The 20,431-nt window shown below is 39.9% G+C and overlaps 1 protein-coding gene across 3 annotated transcripts in view; it reads right to left on the bottom strand.

The window, feature by feature from the left end:
* Window positions 1-11,692: 11,692 nt before the first annotated feature.
* Window positions 11,693-20,431, bottom strand: part of jag2b (jagged canonical Notch ligand 2b) — a 51,330-nt gene continuing 42,591 nt past the window's right edge. For all 3 annotated transcript variants that reach the window (XM_038726921.1, XM_038726919.1, XM_038726920.1), the window contains 9 exons: window positions 20,020-20,136; window positions 19,316-19,343; window positions 18,680-18,765; window positions 16,913-17,026; window positions 16,621-16,736; window positions 15,862-16,119; window positions 15,617-15,748; window positions 14,713-14,863; window positions 11,693-14,571 (listed from right to left, as the gene is read on the bottom strand). In XM_038726921.1, the coding sequence (XP_038582849.1) occupies window positions 14,027-14,571; window positions 14,713-14,863; window positions 15,617-15,748; window positions 15,862-16,119; window positions 16,621-16,736; window positions 16,913-17,026; window positions 18,680-18,765; window positions 19,316-19,343; window positions 20,020-20,136 (1,547 nt within the window). In that variant the 3' untranslated portion in view covers window positions 11,693-14,026. The remainder of the gene's footprint in view (window positions 14,572-14,712; window positions 14,864-15,616; window positions 15,749-15,861; window positions 16,120-16,620; window positions 16,737-16,912; window positions 17,027-18,679; window positions 18,766-19,315; window positions 19,344-20,019; window positions 20,137-20,431) is intronic.

Raw genomic sequence — 20,431 nt, 5'->3', positions numbered from 1 at the left:
GTATCTACGCCTGCAACTAACGATTATTTTTACTGTTGATTAATCTGCAGAGTATTTTTTAAGAAAATAGTGACAATTTCCCAGAGCCCAAGCTGATGTCTTCAACTTGCCATTTTGTTTTTTATTGGATCTATACTATATCATATCATAGCTACACTACTGCTTTGATTTTGACGCCACGCCATGGACACACCCTTTGAGAAAACTCACAGATAGCACAACTTTTCATTTTCAATGCCTTTAGATGCCAAAATATGAAGTCGATCTGATTTATTCTGTAGGTGGAGTTCGTTAAAGTACGGACCTTGTAAAAGGAGAAAATTGGGCTAAAATTCCACTTTCAAATCAAAATGGCTGACTTCCTGGTGTCTTGGGATGATACATGTGCCACAAAAGCTTTGTGCATCTAGGTGAAAATGGCGCAGGGGCTGCTTCGTTGAAGGGTCACTTCCTGTTGCCCTTAGGTAGAGCTATGAGTATGAATGAATATTGGCCTGTAGATGTGTCTGATGTGTTCAGTGCATGACTTTTATCAAACATGTGAAATTTGGTGCAGATTTGAGCATGTACACTGAATTTATAACAACAAACAACAAATTCCTGTCCCATGGCGAATCATCAATTTTTGATGCCACGCCACAGACAAGCCTTTAGACAAATACGCACAGATAGCAAAACCTTTCATTTTCAATGCCTTTAGATTGCACATCGCACATTTGAAGTCAATTCAGATGATATCTGTAGGAGGAGTTCATTAAAGTACAGACCCTGGGGCAGCTGTATTGGATCTATACCATACAGTCTATGATCTATACTTGGCCTTATCATACGTCAGCGATTATGTTAACTATAGCAACTATTTCAGAGGAAGGATTTTTTAGGCAGATACTGATAGGGATATTTCAAGTTTTAAAAATATGATACATCAGCGATGGTAAGGTTGTAAGGCGATGGTTCCTAAAACATAAACATTTATCTGTAGTATTGTATCCATTTACGATGTCATATCTACAGTAGTTATTTTCATCGTTGATTAATCGTTCAAAAAATTTCTCAATTCATCAATTAGTTGGTTGGTCTATAATAATGTCAGCAAATGTCGATCAGTGTTTCCCAAAGCCGAAGATGACGTCCTCACATGTCTTGTTTTGTCCACAGTCCAAAGATATTCAGTTTACAGTCACAGAGGAGCAAAGAAACCAGAACAAAAAAATACTCAAACTGATTAATGAATTATCAAAATAGTTGCCAATGAATTTAATATTTGGAAACTTATTGATTGATTGTTGTTGATTGCTCTAATAGATAGGCACCAATTTATCTATTGTATTTATCCCTTAACCATATTGTATCATCATCTTACCAATTGATATCACAACTATCAATCAACCACATTGTATCATACATTTATGACCTCTACTGTATCTATTTGTACAACGTATGTACCTACCTACCCACCTATCAACTTTATCATAGCTTTCCATCTATCCACCATTTTCTATATCTATCATATCATATCTATCAGCCTTAGCGTATCAAATTGTACCATGTCTATCGATCTATCTGACTTCAGGGCACTGCTACTTCAGTTTTTTCTACAGTATAGCATGATTAAACATTTGTTCTGACATGTTTGCCAGTTTTCCAGGTACAAGTTGTTATTATTGGGCGACAGATTCACCAACTCAGGCTCTGAAGAAATTTACAACTTCCAAGATATGGTATCGGCAGAGATGCAGACAAACAAACGCAAACGCACGGATTTTCCCTAATGACTTGCCTCACGGCAGCAGTCAGTCGGAGCTCCACAGAGGATGAAATCCTGTTAGAGCTGGCTTTTCATGATGCCTTTAACCGCATTACACTCCCCTCTCAAGTTTAGATCCAATTTCCCTATCAAACAAAGTAGCGCACACACTGTGACAAGGCTGCCTGCCTATAATGTTGTAAAGAACAGTGTGTTTTTCTTCTCCCAGTGTCTCCAGTGGCTGGGCTCTCTGGGAAGATGGGAACAGGAACTCAGCCAGACAGACGGGGGAGGAAAGGGTGGGGAGGGAGGGCAGAGGGTGAGTGGATAACTCACTTGACTCTGGTTGATGAGTGTGCAGTCCTCATAATAATAGAAAGATGTGGAAAATCCTCCTGAGTAAGGACAATTTGTCAGTCCTCACCTGTTCCATTAGCTTGTTTTGGGTTAAGATTAGGGTTGTGGGTTATAATAAGGATATGAATTAGAAATAAATTAAGGGTGAGGGTTAGGCCTGTGATGAAGGAGAAAAAACACTTATTGGCAGGTGCAGGGTTTTCTAACCTCTACCTATCTAACGGGTCTAGCTAAAATGATTAATATATTTTTACATACTTTTTAAAGCTTTACATTGTCTGTTTTAGATTTGTCCTAAAAAAAAAAAAAAGGAAAAAAATAAAGCAGAACTGGTGCATTTATTTTGGGGATTAAAAAAACTGGGTAGTTACGATAGGCAGTGAAGAAATATTTTTTGATTGAACCTCTTAAGCCGAGCAGGCACTGTGCAGATTAACCCTTTAGCTCTTAACTGGTCGCCCTGAACAAATTTTAGTCTTAATTTCTTCTTCTTTTTTGCCAGATCAGTTGTCGTTTGACATGCTTGAACGACAAACGAACCGGCTCTCAGACGAGCTGTTGGATTTCCGGCATGTCAGAAATTTTGGTCGGCTGTCTTGCAGTTTGAGCGATATCCCACATAGCTGTTGTCAAAAGATGTAAAACTGTGGTCTTGAGCAGCCATCTGCTGCTCCATGCTTTTTCTGTTTTTGCAAAGAATATTGCTGTCTCTCTGGATTTCAACATTGTATGGGATGCAATCGAAAGTGTCAATGGATAAACCGACAGATTTCACAGTTCATTGCTTATGTTCATTGTGAACACCTACATCATGCCTGGTCAATTGACCTGTACAGTGTAAGCATACAAATCGCAGGTTAAGGCAGTACAGAAAGGCAGATTATAACGTATAGTTGGAATTAACATAACACACAAGATCAATAAAAAAACGCAGCGTACGCAGCTCTATATTTATTATTATGAGAGAATGCTTAAAAACCTACAGAACTGGATGAATTCTCCAAATACAAACGTTAGTTAGGTCAATTTTATTTCCACTACCTTCATGAACACAATATTCATCAAGTAAAACTGATGTAATGAACTACAAAATGGCACAATCAGCTTTAATTGTCTTCAAGGGAAGGTGGGTCCCCAGCAGGTCACATTTCCCCTCCCCCTCACCCCAGCAGCAGAGAAACCGTCTGTCTGAATCTGTCTGTTAGAAAGGCTGCTGCAGCATCGACCACATGTTCGTCTGCAGGATAAAAGACCTTCCTCATTAAGTCAGCTGTCACATTGGGCACCTTGCCAAGCGACATATCCATCCACTCGCTATTCCCAACTGTGCCCTCATCGCTCAATGCCAACACCAAGTCCTAGCATGACCTCCCACAACCTCGATTTAGGAATTTTCTCCACAGTCTGATTCCTACCAACACAAACACTCCAAATCTAGACTAATCAGTCTGAACAAAAGCTGAATAATTGAGGATCCATCTTTAGCTGGTGGGTCCGTACATGAATGAACAACAATAGCCACAACTAGATGTAACTTAGATCCATGATCCTGCAGTTTTTTTAATGAATGAAAGGGATCACTGGGCTTTAAGAAGGTAATAAATTATCTCTAGATTGGATTCCCCCTGTAACTTTCAGGTAATTGTAATTGAATTGATTGAGTACAGATGGAGTTGACCTCTGATCAGCTATCTAAGGTCGCATCTGTCAAGTGTTAAGTTGATGGGCACTGAATGGGTTTCTGATTACTTGATTTTCTCTCTTCTGGAGACCACCTTCACCACCTTCCACCAACACAGAAAGGAAAACAATTAAAATCAGGCCCAAAGATTTTTCTGGTTTCATCTTAGAACAATTTCCAAAATTGTCTTCTTTGATTATTTCAACAGTACATTGTCAGATTGTTTGGGTTGCACATGTTATATATTTAATACTTAACTGCGTGAGGAGGAAACCAAAGTTTGTCTGCTATCCACATTTCCTCAACTGTGACCAATATCACACAATATCCAGTTCATGTCAACTATACTGATAACTGATTAATTGTTGAAATCAGAAAAAGTGCGAAATATTCCCTAGTTTAATCTTCTTCAATGAGATCATTTAAGGGCTTATTTCTATTTTTAATGAATCTGTTGATTATTTTCTCGATCCATCAACTGTTTTGTCTATAAAATAACAGAAAAAAGTGAAATATGTGCTTTATAGTTTCCAAGTCCAAGGTGATGCATTCAAATGTCTTGTTTTGTCTGACCAACAGTCCAAAATCCAAAGATACTTGTTTACTATTATGTTTGACAGCTTCAAATTCTCACATTTGAGAAGCCGCAACAAGCCAATGTTTTGCATTTTTACATAACAAATTACTAAAGCAATTATTTATTATCAAAATTGTTTCAGATAAATTTTCTGTCAATCGATTAATCGTTGCAGCTCTAGATTATCTAAAATTGTACTCCACCGAATTACCAAAATCAGCTTTTGGGCCATTTGATGGAAAAACAAGACATTTGATGAATTTATCTGACACCAAACGATCCATCAGTTAATTGAGGAAGTGAATGATATTTAAAATAATAATTAGTTAACATTTAAACATGGTAAGGCTGTCTAATGGGAATGCAGGAAGCGCAAGCTCAAGAATTGTCTATCAATAAAATGCCATTGAGCAAGGCTTCAAGCCCTTACATGCTGCAGTTAAGCTGCTCACTCACTAATAAAACAAGAATTTGGGGCAACTGCATTTAACTTTTTAAATGTGAAGAAAGGAACAAAACATTTCTTTCCACTCCCTTTATTTGGTGGAATAAAAGCTCAGTAACTGTAAATGTTTGAGATGTAGATCAGAGCTACAGTAGAGAGTTTCAGTATGTTTAATGTGCTCAATCACACCCTATCCTTGACATGCCTCAAGGGAACATATTTCTATGACATGCCCGAACCAACTAAGGAATGTGTGATGTTACAAAATCACTCATTCACTATTTCCTTGCTCATTGTGGACCAAGTGAGTCAAGCGTGAGTCAAACAGTGGGCGTGCAAGTATGAAATTATCCTTTAAATGGCTTAAATGCACACTAGGCTCTTTAAAAAAAATACTTGTTCTTTTCCATTACCGAAACCTAACCCTCACAAACATTCACATGTCAGCAAAACCATCTCCACTCAAGGTCCTCTTACTTGCTTGTTCTTCACCCGCAGGGGCAGTTCGTTCCTGAGCAATTTAAAGGACCTCTCCTTTGTGCTGGTTTAAAAGTTGAGGTTCAAACGTTAGTCTTGATTTTGGAAATAGCAGTTGTGAAAACACCCTCACCACAAGGTCCGTTTAGTAGCGGTTCTGGAGCTTTCATATCACATGATCTTTAGCGGTTTGGTTACTGGTTACTTTGCAGATAGAAATATAAACAAAACACAATAAACTTACAAATCACAATTTGCAATTTTATAGATTATGCTACCCAGCAGTATACAAAGCCCAATTAGCAATACCTTCACCAGCTGCAACATTTCACATTAATCCATTTACTTGCCTAATATATATTGACTCTGGAATAAGCCATTCTGCTTAATGACTACTTTTACTTTTTTTATTTTGAGTATATTCTGATACTGCATAATAATAATGCAAGGAACAAAGCTGCTGAAATAAACAGCCAGGAAACAAAACATTGTCTTATAATATGCATGTTATCCAAAGCAGCATGTACTTACACTCGGTGGAGTGAAGCCTTGACCGTAGGCGTCTCATTGGAAAGTAAATCCTTAGGGAAGTCATGACAGCAGGACAGGAAACAGGAGTAAACTAAGCTAGCTAATGGTAAGTGTTGGTATTAGCATGATTATTTCCTACACAAAGCCATCCTGAAGCAACATGATCAGACTGTTGGCCGACTAGCTTCACTTTAAAATTCTAAACTTATATAAACATTAGCAGCAGTGGTGTTTACAGCTAAATCAGTTAATAAGCAGTTTAGCAGCAGCCATATAAAAGGTAGGCAGGGCCCTGAGTGCTTAAATGGGCGGCCATATTTAAAAGGGTGCCTTGGATATATGTTGCAGCCAGAGGAGTAGGTCACAGGAGTGCCAGTAACTACCTATAAAGACATTTATTCAGGTATTGTATAACTTCGAGGTACTTGTACTTTACATGAGTGTTAACATTGTATGCAACTCTACACTTTTACTCCGTAACATTTATATGACACCTTTAGTTACCAACGTTCAGATTACAATTTTTCATACTTCCTTTTCAGTAAAAACCATACATCTCCAAATTTGGTGACTTTAAATTTGAATTTAAACTTTGTACTTAAAGCATCGACAGTATATTGCTTCTAGTTCTGTTAAAGTTTACTATACTAGAGATTTCAGATAATTGTATTGGAGGGCAAAGTACAATAGAAGTACAGTCTATTTGAATGGTAGGCAAGCTGATCTAGCTGTCAGCTTTTCTAAACTATTTATTGGAATTATTTGAAATTGATGATATATTTTGTTCACCAACGTAAGCTTTTTCAGGACTTTACTCATTAATTTTATGTATCTATTTTTTAAAGAAATTTAGTTTACTGTTATTACTGCACATAATATTTTTATTGCTGTCGTATTACATATTTTTTATTGTATGTGCATTGTAATGATTATTTTCAAATCTGTGTTGTATGCCTATATTTTATTTTTCTGTAAAAGAGATATTTAATTTCAGTGAGCCCCGTTTCTGGATAGATAAAGCCCTCAAGAGCTTAATGTATTGTCTTTACTGTTTATTCTGCTATACTCTCTCATGGACACCGGAAACACATATGCACACATAAGCACACATATGGACTTCAGTAGCTTTTAATTTTGTTGTACCGTACATACTGTATCTTGCTTCAGAGTAGCTCCAGAGGGTATTTTACACTCTCCAGTGTCACTGGGAGAGGTGCAAATTGACCTTGCATATCACTGTACGGGGTGTTGGGTTGCACTGCACACTGTTACTTGAGCGTGTACAAACAGACATGCATGAAAAATGTGGAGGCACACATAGGGAAAACTACATGATGACTGACAACAAAAAAAAACAGTCTTGAGCACACTGTCTTTCCATCTGTCTGTTTGTGTAAACATAGGCTATATGTGTGTGTATTATATATACTCAGGATATATGAGCTCATGCTTTGGTTTCCCCTACCAGCTGCTAAAGGCCAGAGTCTTGCCATCCAAATGACCAATAAGTACACGTGTGCTGGCATCGTGAATATGTGTGTATGTGTGGACTTCTAGCTGAGGTAAGGAAGTAGATTCACAGTTTGTTTACCCTCCTCTGACCTTTGACTTTTCCTTCTGCCCTGCAAAATCCAAAATGTGTGTTTTGAATGACTTCCATGGCTGTGATCGGTCTGTGTTTCAACAGGGAGGCAAAAAAGGCCAGTCCAGTCATTTTTAACATCGTGTCTTTGTTTTAATTGTGATTCTTTGGTATAATTGCTCTAAACCAAACGTGTAGTCTCCACTAAACACCAGTGTTATTGTTAGTGTTTATGGTAAAGCTTTAAGAAAGATATTTAGCTATTTATTAATATTTTGTTATTTATTAATGAGCCAGCACTCTCATAAAAGCAAAAGAAGAACAAACTATGTTCATTAAATATGGTATTTAAAGATTCACATCATTAGGGAACCCAAATACAGGTAAGCGAACCCTATATGCAGCCTTCTTCACATTGTCACTTAACGCTCAAATAATGGATTAGCCGATTTACCTAAAATGAACTGGCAACCATTTTATAATTGATTAAATAAGGGAAAAGTGACGTTCACTGGTTATAGATTCTTAACTGTAAATATTTTCTGCTTTTCTTAGTTTCCACTATAGTAAACCGAATGTCTTTGGGTTTTTGACTGTTGGACAAAAAAAGACCTCTAAACACAACACCATGGTCTCTGGGAATTTTGTGATTAATGATTAATTAATCAATAACGGAAAAAATCATTAGTTGCAGTCCTATTTTCACATTTATTTCATTAAACATGACGTCGCCTGTACATTTTGCACATGATTCCTGCAGCTATAAACAAAATTCATACATACTTTTCTGTATTTAAGTTTACCTAAACAAAAAAATTTTGGGATTCCTCTCAGTACATTTGTTTATTTAGACACACGCACGCACACACTGAACAGTTGTCCTAGAAAAGCTGCTAGAGCACTGTAAGACTCCCAGTTGCAGCCCCCCCCCCTAGCCATCCCCTCCCCTCTGCCAAGTTGATGCCCACCCCCACCTCCTGGTGCACAGGGTTTGTGTGAGGGCTACTGCAGTGGCAAGGCAAACATGCAGTGCCAGCCAACACACCACTCCCCCAACACACACAGAAACAGTCACTACTCTGTGGCTTGTTTAGCTGCCTCAGTCAGCCCCACGGTGCCAGCTGCAGCCCGCTGTCTACCAGCACGTGCCAGCTTGATGTCCCATCAGGGCCATGTTTGGTTTGTGACTGTGTGTGTGTGTGTGTGTGTGTTTAAAGGGACGGAGGGCTTAGCCTAAAATCCTGTCCCCCAGCTGCTTCCACTGTCAGATGGTCCCAAAGACCCACATCAACAGATGTACAGAGCAGCCACAGGGAGCAGGAGCACACACAAAATACCATCTCACAGTCAGGCAGTCAACTGCAGACTGCCTGAGTGTACAGAAGGTGCATGTGTGTTAAAAAAGTATAATAAATACAATAAAAATTAATGAAGCAGTCATGTCCTCTACATTTCAGCTGTTTCCTCTGCTTGTAAATGCTTTCGGCCATTTTGAGCTCAGTGTCGTAGTACTATGTGTTTACAAATGCAGTGCACTGAGATGTCCTTGGCTGTTGTAAGGCGCCACTTTTGGAATCTGGTGTCAGTTTACTGATGCAGTCTGGGATGTGGGGGGTTGCTGATGCTGACAGGCACAATGGCATATTGGCATCACATCACACATCTACCTTGTACCACGCAACGGCAATAAATAAATAGTTTTATGCTTAACGATTAGAAGAGGAATTAAAACAACTGAGGCAAATGTGTAATTTTGGGTAATATAAATTAAATTGACCTGACAACAAGAAATTTAGTTTCCAATCACCCAACCAATGCATTCGGACTATGCAAGGAAAGCAACCAGAGAAATTCCCATGTGAATGTAAGGCGAACACCCACATTAAAATATCCACATTAAATATTCAGTCACTGTTAATGAATTAATTGTTGATGAATAGAGATACAGGTTCTCAGCTTTTCTATGACAACTTCTGAAAGGTCATTTTGTCTAAAAATCAGAAACAAGGAATCACAATTGACAGCCTAGTAGGTACAGTGATTGTTGTCATGTTGTGGACCACACTTGCCTGAAAAATACCTGCACCACTTGATCCAAGGCTATGATAGAACAATGCAATCCATGGCCAAAAGTATGTGGACACCTGAACATTGCACCTATGTGTGACTGTTGAACATCCCGAAACCACGGGCATTAATCTGCTTCTACAACAGTCTCCCACACTGTTGTCTAAAAAAATTGTTCTATGCTTTAGGGCAACTCCACCAAAGACAAAGACAGATCAAAGACAGAGGCTGCGCGAAATCTGCCTCAAAACTGCCTCAAGTGATGTCAGTTGGGACTGAAGACTACAAGTTTGAAAATGACAGAAATCTGGGGATGTGGAGTTAGAAACAGGTGAGCTTGCCAGACCTCTATGACCCGGTTCTCATCTCTGCTTGAGGCGAGTGGCTTGGTTACATTAGCCGCTACTAGCATAACACTCCTAAATCTCTAATCAAACTGTCTGCGATCAAGTTGCATTGTGGGTAATGTAGGCGGCAGGTTTTGACAAGGAAGACGAGTGTGGAAAAAAGACGATTATTTGAAGGGTTGCTCTGCTGCATTCATTTTGTTCTTTTTCCCCTCAGTACTATAACAACATCACATGTGGAAAACAGACCAATAAATGCTGAACAGTCAATATTATTGCTGATAATAGTCACTGACTGGTCCTCCATCCTATATGAGAGTTACCTACATATTATACAAATATAAATGTTTTTACGAAGAAACTCGCACATGAAGCATTTCTGCAGAAACAAAACACTGTATTCTGACATCCAACAAGTTAATATCCTCCATATAACCCTTTATAGGATCAAATGATGATCAAACCCTTCTTAAAGTGAATTTACTGTCATCCATGTATATATCCGTAAACATTATCAGTTCCCATCCTCTCTCTCACTATGACTCCACCACTTCCACAAAGATGTGTAAGTCGATCTGGCCTTTCCGACAAGGGAAGGTCCTATTAGCGCCAACTAGGGGCACCCATGGGAGTCAGGAGGAAAAGTGTCCCACCCCACCACTACTCCGCCTGGCATCATAACATTACTCATGAAACATTCACATCTTTACGTGGCCAGGGTGATCACGCCAGCCTCCCATTGGCAGAGACTGGATCAGCCCAGAACAGGAGATGAGGTTCTATTGGTGTGGTGGGAGCAACAGAGATGGCAGGACAGCGGGGAGGTTATTGGATCGATCGATCCAAACCGTCCTCAGCCCACACAGACGAGGGCAAGGACTGCAGGGTTTTAGAAGATTGTTATTCTTGTGCAAATTGCAACAGAGGCTAATACTGAGATTATTTGATGTGTAAATACATAAAATACTGTTTAATTAAGGGTCAACACAATTGATAAATTTTATTGTAATAAAATATATTCCAATTAATTGAGTAAATATCCTTTTTGTGTAATTGGAGTAAGGTGACCCTTTAAACTTTGGAGAACAATCGCTGTCTAAGGCTATGTTTACATTGCAGATGAGAGGATCCCAAATCTGATCCCCCCCCCCAATCGTTGTGAGAAACGTGTTGGCATACAGTTGCCTTCATGCCTACTTCTCCATGAACTCCTGGGTCTTTGTTTGCTAAATCTGTTTTGTTGGCATCAAACATTAAGACTAATTTGCTAAAATTAAAAGGTGATTTCTAAAAGCATAGTTTTAAGTTAACACAGTGGATTAAACAGTTAATAAGTATCTGATTTTTACTGAATATTAAGCAAGTACACTTTGAGGTAAGTTTTATTTCATCTACTGCCGTTTCCAGGCTCAAGAATGAATTATCAAGCTCAACTTTTAAACAGGGATGAAAGCTCCAAAAAAGTTTGAAACTGAAAGTTTGAACATCTAAAGTACCATCAGGCTGTGTGGTATGGTCTTATGGTCCAGCACAAGTGCATGGACCTTTAGTTCAAAGTGTTGTGTGTTCAGATTTCCTCTAAAATGTCAACATATTTTGCTTAATGGATGTCCAGCACACCAGCATCCAGCTGCTTGGTGCTTATTGGACATTAACATTTCAGCAGTTCGAGTACTTTGAATGCTGTGTACTGGAAACCAAGTATTACAAGCGTGATCAAGATGTGTCAAAACTGCTTTAATAAATAACTGGGATGACTTTTTAGAACAATGAAACATCCATTAAAAGAATGGAAAAGTTTTCACTTCGTATAAAATTAACTTATGTCCCTTGTAGAATAAAATGTATACAATATGCATACTCAGCTTTTAACACCAGCAGTGATGCATCTTTAATTCTTTATTTTGCAGTGTCCCATTTACAGAAAATACGATGGTGTTGAGACAAAGTCATGATATGAAAAGGGGTCATTTTGAACGGAGTTGGTAACTTAAAAAAAAAAAAAATCTGGATGGTAGCAAAAACATCTGCAAATATTGTTCCCTTCATTAAAGCCTTAAAACCCAAACATGAAGCGAATGCATAGTGTCCACATTTGACCTGCTGACATACACATTCATGACACTCAAAAGAACCATGGTGGACTGTTTTAAATCCTCCATCAAGCATTTTATTCCAGAAATCTCCATGATAGCAAAGTGAGACAAGGAGAGCACTTTACTCAGGCGAATAAAACACGCCACTATACACCACACTATGTTTTAGAGTTACTTTCCTTAATAGCGAAAACAAACCAACATAAAAACATGACCACTGATTACACAAATAACGCATTACTCATTACAATAAGGCACCTGAAATGAGAGGTTTTTTAAAAGGGTTTAGAAATGGTTTGAGAACATTTTAAGGCTATAATGTTGGCAGCTGTGCAACACTGCCTGATTATTATCTTTTTTTTTTTTTTTACCAAATCCAGAACAACCAACCAAAGTCAGTGATGTCTCTAATACAGAGCAAGTTAAAAATGGCCAGAGTCAAATGTAGAAGTTATACCTTCTATGAACAGAAAATCAGGAGCAAGTTGCATTTCTGGCCACACCCCTATTTGTGATGTCACAATAGATGTTCTCCATTGGCTGTCAGGCAAAACACCAACTGTGAAGATCACCAAGTGAGGAGTGGTCATAAGGGCAACTTGCCTGGAGATTTCTGTCTCCAAAGAGCAGGGCCGTAGCAGTTTTCTGCTCTTTTTGATACACTGTTGACGTCCCTTTTAAATATGGCCATGTTACATACAGGATACAGGTTTTCTTGTATCATTTGCATCCAAAAACTAATCATAACTTCTGCTGTGAAACTATTGTTGACTAAGACCAATAGATATGGCAAAGTTAACCACAGTAGAAGCCAGCATGAAGGAAGCTGAAGATTGAGACCAAATCGAGTAATGTCGGACCACATACAGCCTAGGAAAAAAAATAATAATAAAGTCATCGAATTTGTAAATTGCATTACAAGCATTGACTTACTTTGCTCAACTAAAGAGCATTAACGACATAGCCACAACTGACAAACCATTTATAACCCCTTCAGAAATTCCTTCATAGGTGGTACCTCATTGTAAAGATTCTTAACTGTGGGACTCTGCATATGAAGGGTTATAAAACGTGCCTATTTCAACTGGCATAAATAAAAAGGAATGGCATTGTAAAAAAAAAAAAAATATAATAATAATATTAATCATAATAATAATAATAAAAATGTGACTTGTCTTTAAGTTACTTATTTCAAATATACACAGCGACTCCTTTAGTATTTACACATATGTACAGAGTATTCATTTCTGTTTTGATCAAATACCTTGAATGGCGTTGCTGTGAAAGTGAACTCTCTAAATGTACACTTATATCCCTTTGAGATTTGAGAACAAGGAGGTCAAACTGGGCAGCGCGACTTGGAGCCCCGAGACGGCTCTTAGAAAGGCACTTGCTACCAACTCAAATACTGCAAAAAATCCTCAAACAGCGCTTTCAGCCAAGACAACTGAGAGACAGGAGAAAAAAAATGGAAGGCCACGTTGTAGGCACTGGGGTTTCTGTCCCCTCTCCCCTCCAGGCCAAGTGTTTTGGTAAGGCTGGCGCATGACGGCCACAGGTGGATCGGTGGGCAAAGCCGGAAAGAGAGCAAAGAGAGGGTTTCCTCTACTGTGGCTGCAACAGTCCATTTCCCTCAAAACCCTTCTTTGACTGTCCCCTTAATGTGTATCTGCCCCTTCCCCTCCCTACAGAGACTGAACAGGAGCCCGCTGACAATTTAACAAAATCATAATCTGTAAATAAAAAACAAAAATCTTTATACAGGTAGTCTTTTTCTCCTTTTAGAGGATTCATTGTTTCTTTAATGGTACAATTCCATAAACAAAAATTGCAGAGGGCTTCTTTTGCCTCCTCAAAACTTGTTACATTTCTGCTCCTTCTGTACACAATAAAAAAAAAAAAGAAAAAAAAAGTGAACAGCAAAAAAGGATGTTCACTGTGCTCTAACCTCCTGAATCAAAACTCTTTTCAGGTGACAGTGACAAAAACAGAAAACAAAGCAAAGAATGGCTTACTAAAACACAAAGCCTTTTCTTCCCAAAAGTAGTCCAAAAATAAGAATAGTTGCTGCCTTGCAGCTGCTCTCACTTCCACATTGCGAGTCCTTTGTTTTAATTTCTTATACACAATGGTCTCTGAGGTCTTTCTGACCTGTCAAGGCGACACTGACATTTTTCCAGCGGTTGTCTTTGGGGTTGTAGCCTGGGGTCCGGTGGGGCGCTTTGAGGGGTGAACTGGAGCTGTGCAGGGTACAGATCACTCCCCCAGTGGACTGCACTGCAGTCTTAGAGTACTTACTAACTGGCTGCTTTCCCGCCTCTGCTCCACCACACTCCTCCTCAAGCTCAAGCTCGCCTTCCGTCTCTTCCTCCTCCTCCTCCTCCTCCTCATCATCACACGTCCGATAAGAGGGGCCCATGAGCTTTTTGCGCTCCTGCTCGGCCTCTCTGTTGCTTTCTTTCAGCTGCTGCTGCTGCTGCTGCTGCTGCTGACGTCCCACAACAAGCCGAAGTGGCTCCCACTGGTTGTTCACGTTGTCGTCAGCTCCTGACCGTACGTTCCTCTCGCGCTCTTTTCTTCGTTTGCGTGTCCACCAAACACATACGATAATGCAGAAGAGGCAGAGCAAGCAGAAGACCACACATAGTAGAGGCACCAGGTAATCTGATGACAAAGATATCCAAGAGAAGAAATGGAAGACAAAAATGGGGCTATCAGTGGAAGTAGTGACAAGTCACTAGTCAGAGGATCTGAACAGGGCTCTTAACAAACCCCTGTGAGACACCTTTGTTAATTAATACTTACCCACTGAGGGGGGCATGACCTGTGTTTCCACTTTGACCTCAATGACTGCCAGCATGTTGGTGCTGTTGTGCCGCTTGGACAAGGTGCCCACTATGGCACTGGCTGCCTCCTGGATTAGACTGTGGTCTGGTAGATCCTCTGGCTGGAAAGACTGAGAGCCAAACCAGATTACAGGCAACAAGCATTAAGTTGTGTCACAACATCTGAACAATTTACATTTTATTCACCCCAGTGTGTTACTTTAGCTGCCATGTTTATGCTGAGGTCGTGCCTTCAGTCTAAATAGACAAAATAGCCACCCAAAACAAGACAAGGAGGCAGACACTAGACACTAATAAATACGTTGATTAAAGAAATTGTTTAATTATTTGTGAAATATGCTACACTTTTTGCTGCAGAAACATACCACTCTCAGGTCTGTACATTTTGTATGCTAGAGCTGGAAGGCGATGGAACAGCGGCCAGGCACTTCTTGTTTACCAACATGTCATTTACCATAAAACCACAATTTGTAATTTTCCCATATCTGTTTTTGTACAGATTATACAAACAAGATAACTTCCAGTCTTTGTGCTAAAATAAGCTAATTGCCTCCTGACTCCAGCTCCATACTTGTGTGAGATGAGAGATCAATCCTCTCATAACTCAACAAACGTGTATTTCTTAATGTCCAGCTATGTCTTTAATTTCACTTTGGATTGTTTATCCTTTAATGACAAAATATTTTACTTTTGCCAAATTGGGTATAAGAATTAATGACCTCTGACACTGTGTTTCTCAGACAAAATGGGGCCATTTTAATTATACTGTACACAGTAAGGGCATGGTGGACACTGTAACAAGGCAAGAATAGGACAAAGTACAAACTTATTTGTGAGAAACAAAGTTTGGATCATTCACTTACTATAGCCACCTCTATAGCGTCCTGATTCGAGTGAGAGAGGTCACACAGCAGGAGAAGGGCGTGGTCTTTTGCCAAGCTTCGGGTGTCAGGAAGATACCTCAGCTCATAGCAGATGTTCTCCACTGTTGTGCCCTGCATATATGCACACACTTACTGATCAGCAACAATACAAAATAAACACTACTTGAAAATGTGTTCTGTACTACTCGACTACAACAAAAATGATACGTGAAGAGATGACTCACTTTTGGTACTTTGTCTCTGCTGAAAATGAGTGTTATGCGGCCACAGCTGTTGTCCAAATGTCCGCTGTTTGGCTGGCACTTGGTGGTTGCTTGTGGAGGTGAGTGTCCAGCCATGGAACAAACCCCCCACTGCTGGCATGGGGGGGAGAAGCACGTGAGGTAGCTGTGCTCCAGACACTCTTGTCCAGCCGGGCAGGACTGCTGTCTCTGGTCCTGGCCTGATGACAGGAGCCGGCAGGGACGACGACCACACAGCACCTGTTGTCACAGGTTCAAAATTATTCACTTACATGTAATCCCACAAAATATTTATACTGGTATTACAACCTGCAAGTCGCCTTTTTATGGCTGCCAGCAACTGTTAGCTATCATCTAATTTGGCAAATAAAATTTTCATTATCAATGAATCTTTGACTATTTTCTCAAGGTAGTGTTTGATCGTTTTGTCTATAAAGGTGACGTCTTAGTTGACGTGATTGAAAATGTTACTTTTCCACTTCTTTTTACACCTGTAATGTCTTATTATAAAACATGCACCATTAAAATGGGAACGAACATATACTACAGCACCATCAGCTAATCTAAGCAACCTTTTAGACTATTTATCACAACTCAGGCAGTTTGTGTATTTGTTTGTTCGTAGAGAGGTCCTCTGTCTGAGCACTGCTACTGGTTGTTGTTTTTACTTGCTCAGAGTGTTTGTTTGTCAGTGAGGAGTAGCAGATATTTGCTGGCACTTCTTAAAATGGGCCGTGTTACCTTTGTACAGTCCACTTTGCCGTTGATGCAACGGCAGCTGTTGCACTCTTCCTCCCAGCGGCTGCTGTGGGGAAACTGCAGTCCAGCATAGTGGCAAGTCTTCCCAATACCTTTGACTACATACAGACAGAAACAGACATGTTCAATTTCTGTAGCAGGAAATCTGCAGTAATGAGTTACTACATTAGCGGATGAATTAATGTAGTACAAACTTTGACTATATAAACCACAAGATGGGAGTGAATTAATGAGTGACTTGAATAAGCATGGCAGAGAATAGAGATGTATTTACACTCTTGGCATCGGGCTCCTGTTCTACCACGTGGACAGATGCAGCGGAAACCGTTGATCTCATCCACACAGGTGGCACCGTAGGCACAGGGTGAAGACTGGCACTCGTTTATGTCTGCGAAGGGAAGAGCATCACATTTAAGTCGGACACTTGGCCCTGGATCCCAACACTTTTTTAGCTTATGACCCTTTAGAGGACATCAGAATTTGTGTTCATAAAATATGTGATTCCAGTAGTTTGGTGCTGTAGGAACTACTCATAGGCTCAGAGGCGGTCGCTGGCAAGAAAATCATTAACATGTGGAAAATGCTACTCAGTCACAATAACTCTCTTGGCCTCTTTCTTTATTTTCAGTACTGGCCTGTTTACTTGTACTCATAGTTAGCTTGGTCGCCAGTGGGAGTGCAAGTTTACAGAGTTTATGCAAACAAAATTTTTGTACAATCAACGTTTGTGGAGTCTATATTCTGACAGAGGAGGTTAAAAGTAGAAGGAAGTATGTAAATATGGAATAAACAAATCCAAGTTATATAAGAATAATAAAAGAAAGAATAAATACCAAGAAAAAATAATAACTATTTGCAGAGAATAAAAACACAATATGTCAGATATGTGCATTACTCTGGTTCGTGTTCTGCAGACGTCTTGCAATGGAAGAGAATATTGTGTACATATAAAAATATAGAACAACAACGATTAACAATTAACAATAAATATGTGCAATGTGCCAGGTTTGTGCATGATATGAAATGAAATAATATTTACACGTGCAGAGACATTTGGATTATTTGAAAAGGGGTGTGAGTGTCAGTGGGGGGGTCCAGGCCTTGTTAATGAGGCTAGCTGCAAGAGGTTTTGGTCCTGATTGACTGCAGCCTCTTGCAAGAGGGGAGAGTCTGAAACAGTTTGTGTCCGGGGTGGGAGGAGTCAGCTGCAATCTTTCCTGCACGCCTCAGAGTCCTGGAGGTGTACAGGTCCTGAAGTGATGGAAGATTGCAGCCTATTGGTCAACTGTGTGAATTTGCATGTCACCAAAGTTGGGTGTTAATGTCTTCTTGTGATCCCCTGTCACTGGTTGCATAATATCAGCTATGGGCAACTGATTTTTGATTCTCAAATTGCTTCATTTGATTATTCGTCCAAAGTCCTGAAAAGCTTAAACTCTACAAGTTTATGAAAAGTCAAAATGTTGAATGGCAGTAATGTTTTTTCGTCATATTGCCAACTATGTCAATAATCTCATGACCCCTCAGATTTACCTTCAAGACCAAAATAAAACCACAAAGCCAATTACTGGATAAAACCCAGGTACTGTATGGTTAAATCACACATTTCACATTGAACTAACAACCCATCTACTATTCAAGCAGCTCTTTCAACAACACGTATCACTTGGGCCTTCCCACCAAAATCTCTGAGAACCCCGACCATTGTCATCCAGATTCCCCATTAACACAGTCTGGATGAGAATTGTCAAATTCAAGCCTGACAGAAAAGGTGAATGCTATCCGGCCGAAACAAAAGAGCGGAGAAGAAGAATTTCAGGGTCACTGGGTAATTTGTCTTCCGTGTGTGTTTGTGTGACTGTGTGAGTATGGAGGAGGGACGACCTCTGACCCCTGAGGCGTTAAAGGACTGAGAAGAAGGGAGAGGGTGGTGTCCCGGTCTTACATTTAGGTGCCAATGTGTCCATCTCCTCCTTTGCATATTTGCTCTGCACCAAAAAGCGTGTGTTATGTTATTAAGTAACCTCATGCCATAACTCACTGATTCGGCAGTCTGGTCCGGCGAAACCGGGAGCGCACTCGCACCGAAACCAGTTGACTCCATCCACACAGATACCGCCATTGTAACTGAGGAAAGAAATAAAAAAACGATCAGATGAGGCTGTACAAGAGCCACATCCTTTCCAGCTGCAACAAAGCACATCGTTTGTGTGTGTGTGGGGGGGGGGGGGGCAAGGCTCAATTCAACTCATCAATACAGCCTCCACCTTTCAGATGCTAATTGCCGTGTCCAGTCCCTCCCCTCCCCTCCTCTCATCATGCCACTCTTCCATTCCTCCTCAAAGCCCAGTTCCCCCCCAGGTCGCATGGGAAGAATGGACATGTATGCCCTCCCCCAGCCACTCCACCCCCCACCTGCATTCACCATAGGGTAGGTGGGACTCTCGTCCCCCCTGCCCCAAAAACCTCTCTCTGTCCTATTCAAAATCCAAGCCCCCACCTCTGAGAGATGCCCCTTTGAGGCTTGATTTAAGGACAACTTCCACTGCTTTTAGCGGCCCTTCACCCCTCCTGCTTGCAAGGTCTGTGTGAAGTGTGGAGATGAGGGAGCCATGGGGACATGGATAAAAGGTTTGGCTACTCCACAGGAGTGTGTGAGGCAGGAAACGGTACATACCATGGATGAGGGTTGCAGTCGTTTATATCTGTTAAAGACAAAAGAAAGAAAGATATTTAGTGTTGAGTTGTTACATTGCAACACAACACTTCATCTCATTTCTTCCCCTTATTCCTTTCATAACATTTACAGATAATATTTAAGATAAATGATTTACATCAGCAGCTTTGGACCCTTTCTGCATTTCTTCAAGTCGTCGAAAAAATAACTGTTGAACTTACATTAACAACACATATTCTGGGACATCTTTATATATAGATAGATAGTCTTTATAGTATATGTTGTTAATATATTCAAGCAATGTTGTAAAGAAACTTAACACATTCATCTTTTATTACAACTAGCCAAACTCATGAACTGGCAAATGAATGTTGAAATATCAAATCTAATGTGAGCTGGTCAGTTCTGAATAAGAGTGGTCTTTTTCTAACTTACATACTACTGATATTGTTCCATTACAGAGAAGTCAGCTGTACTGTAATAAATTGATATCTTGGATAAAACGAACCTGTCTGTATTACCTGTGATAAAAGCATTGATTTTAACATTTAAAATATCTTATATCTCCATGTCATTTCATAAAATGTTGAAAACAAAAAACAATACACAGTCACATATTAATAATTTTATGTAGGTCATAAGATACTAGTTGAATGTTAAGAAAGTAACAATGAGAGGGTTTAAAGCTACATAGTGAAACTAACTTAGGCCACAGGTAGGGCCTTCCCAGCCCTCTTTGCAGATGCAGGTAAAAGTATCTCCTCCTCCCACACAGGTTCCACCGTTGGAACAAGGACTGGAGGCGCATGTGCTGTTCTTGGCTGTGGAAAGAGAGAAAGCATCAGCCAAATATCAGAGAGGCTAGCCTAAACATTTACACTGCGTACTTGCAGAATAAATCAAATGTGACACTGTTTTTACATGCAAAAACAACTTTGTGCCAAATTTTAGGTAAGATGAGTTTGAGGTTTTATTAGGTTTAAATAATGCCTGAGGACTTGGAAATCTGTTTCAATCAGTTATCTTGTGAAACCACAATGCTAAGGCTTGTCAAGAGTTGCTGAAGTACTCTGAATTTGATGGCGTAATCTGAATTGGCTGATGTACTCTCAATAT

The sequence above is a fragment of the Micropterus salmoides genome, unplaced genomic scaffold, assembly GCF_014851395.1.
Source record: "Micropterus salmoides isolate LMB-PRFRI ecotype aquatic unplaced genomic scaffold, ASM1485139v1 Ms_hic_scaffold_18, whole genome shotgun sequence".
Lineage (NCBI taxonomy): Eukaryota > Metazoa > Chordata > Actinopteri > Centrarchiformes > Centrarchidae > Micropterus > Micropterus salmoides.
Note: the sequence above shows the minus strand (reverse complement) of the source record. Positions and strands in the feature narration are given on the sequence as shown.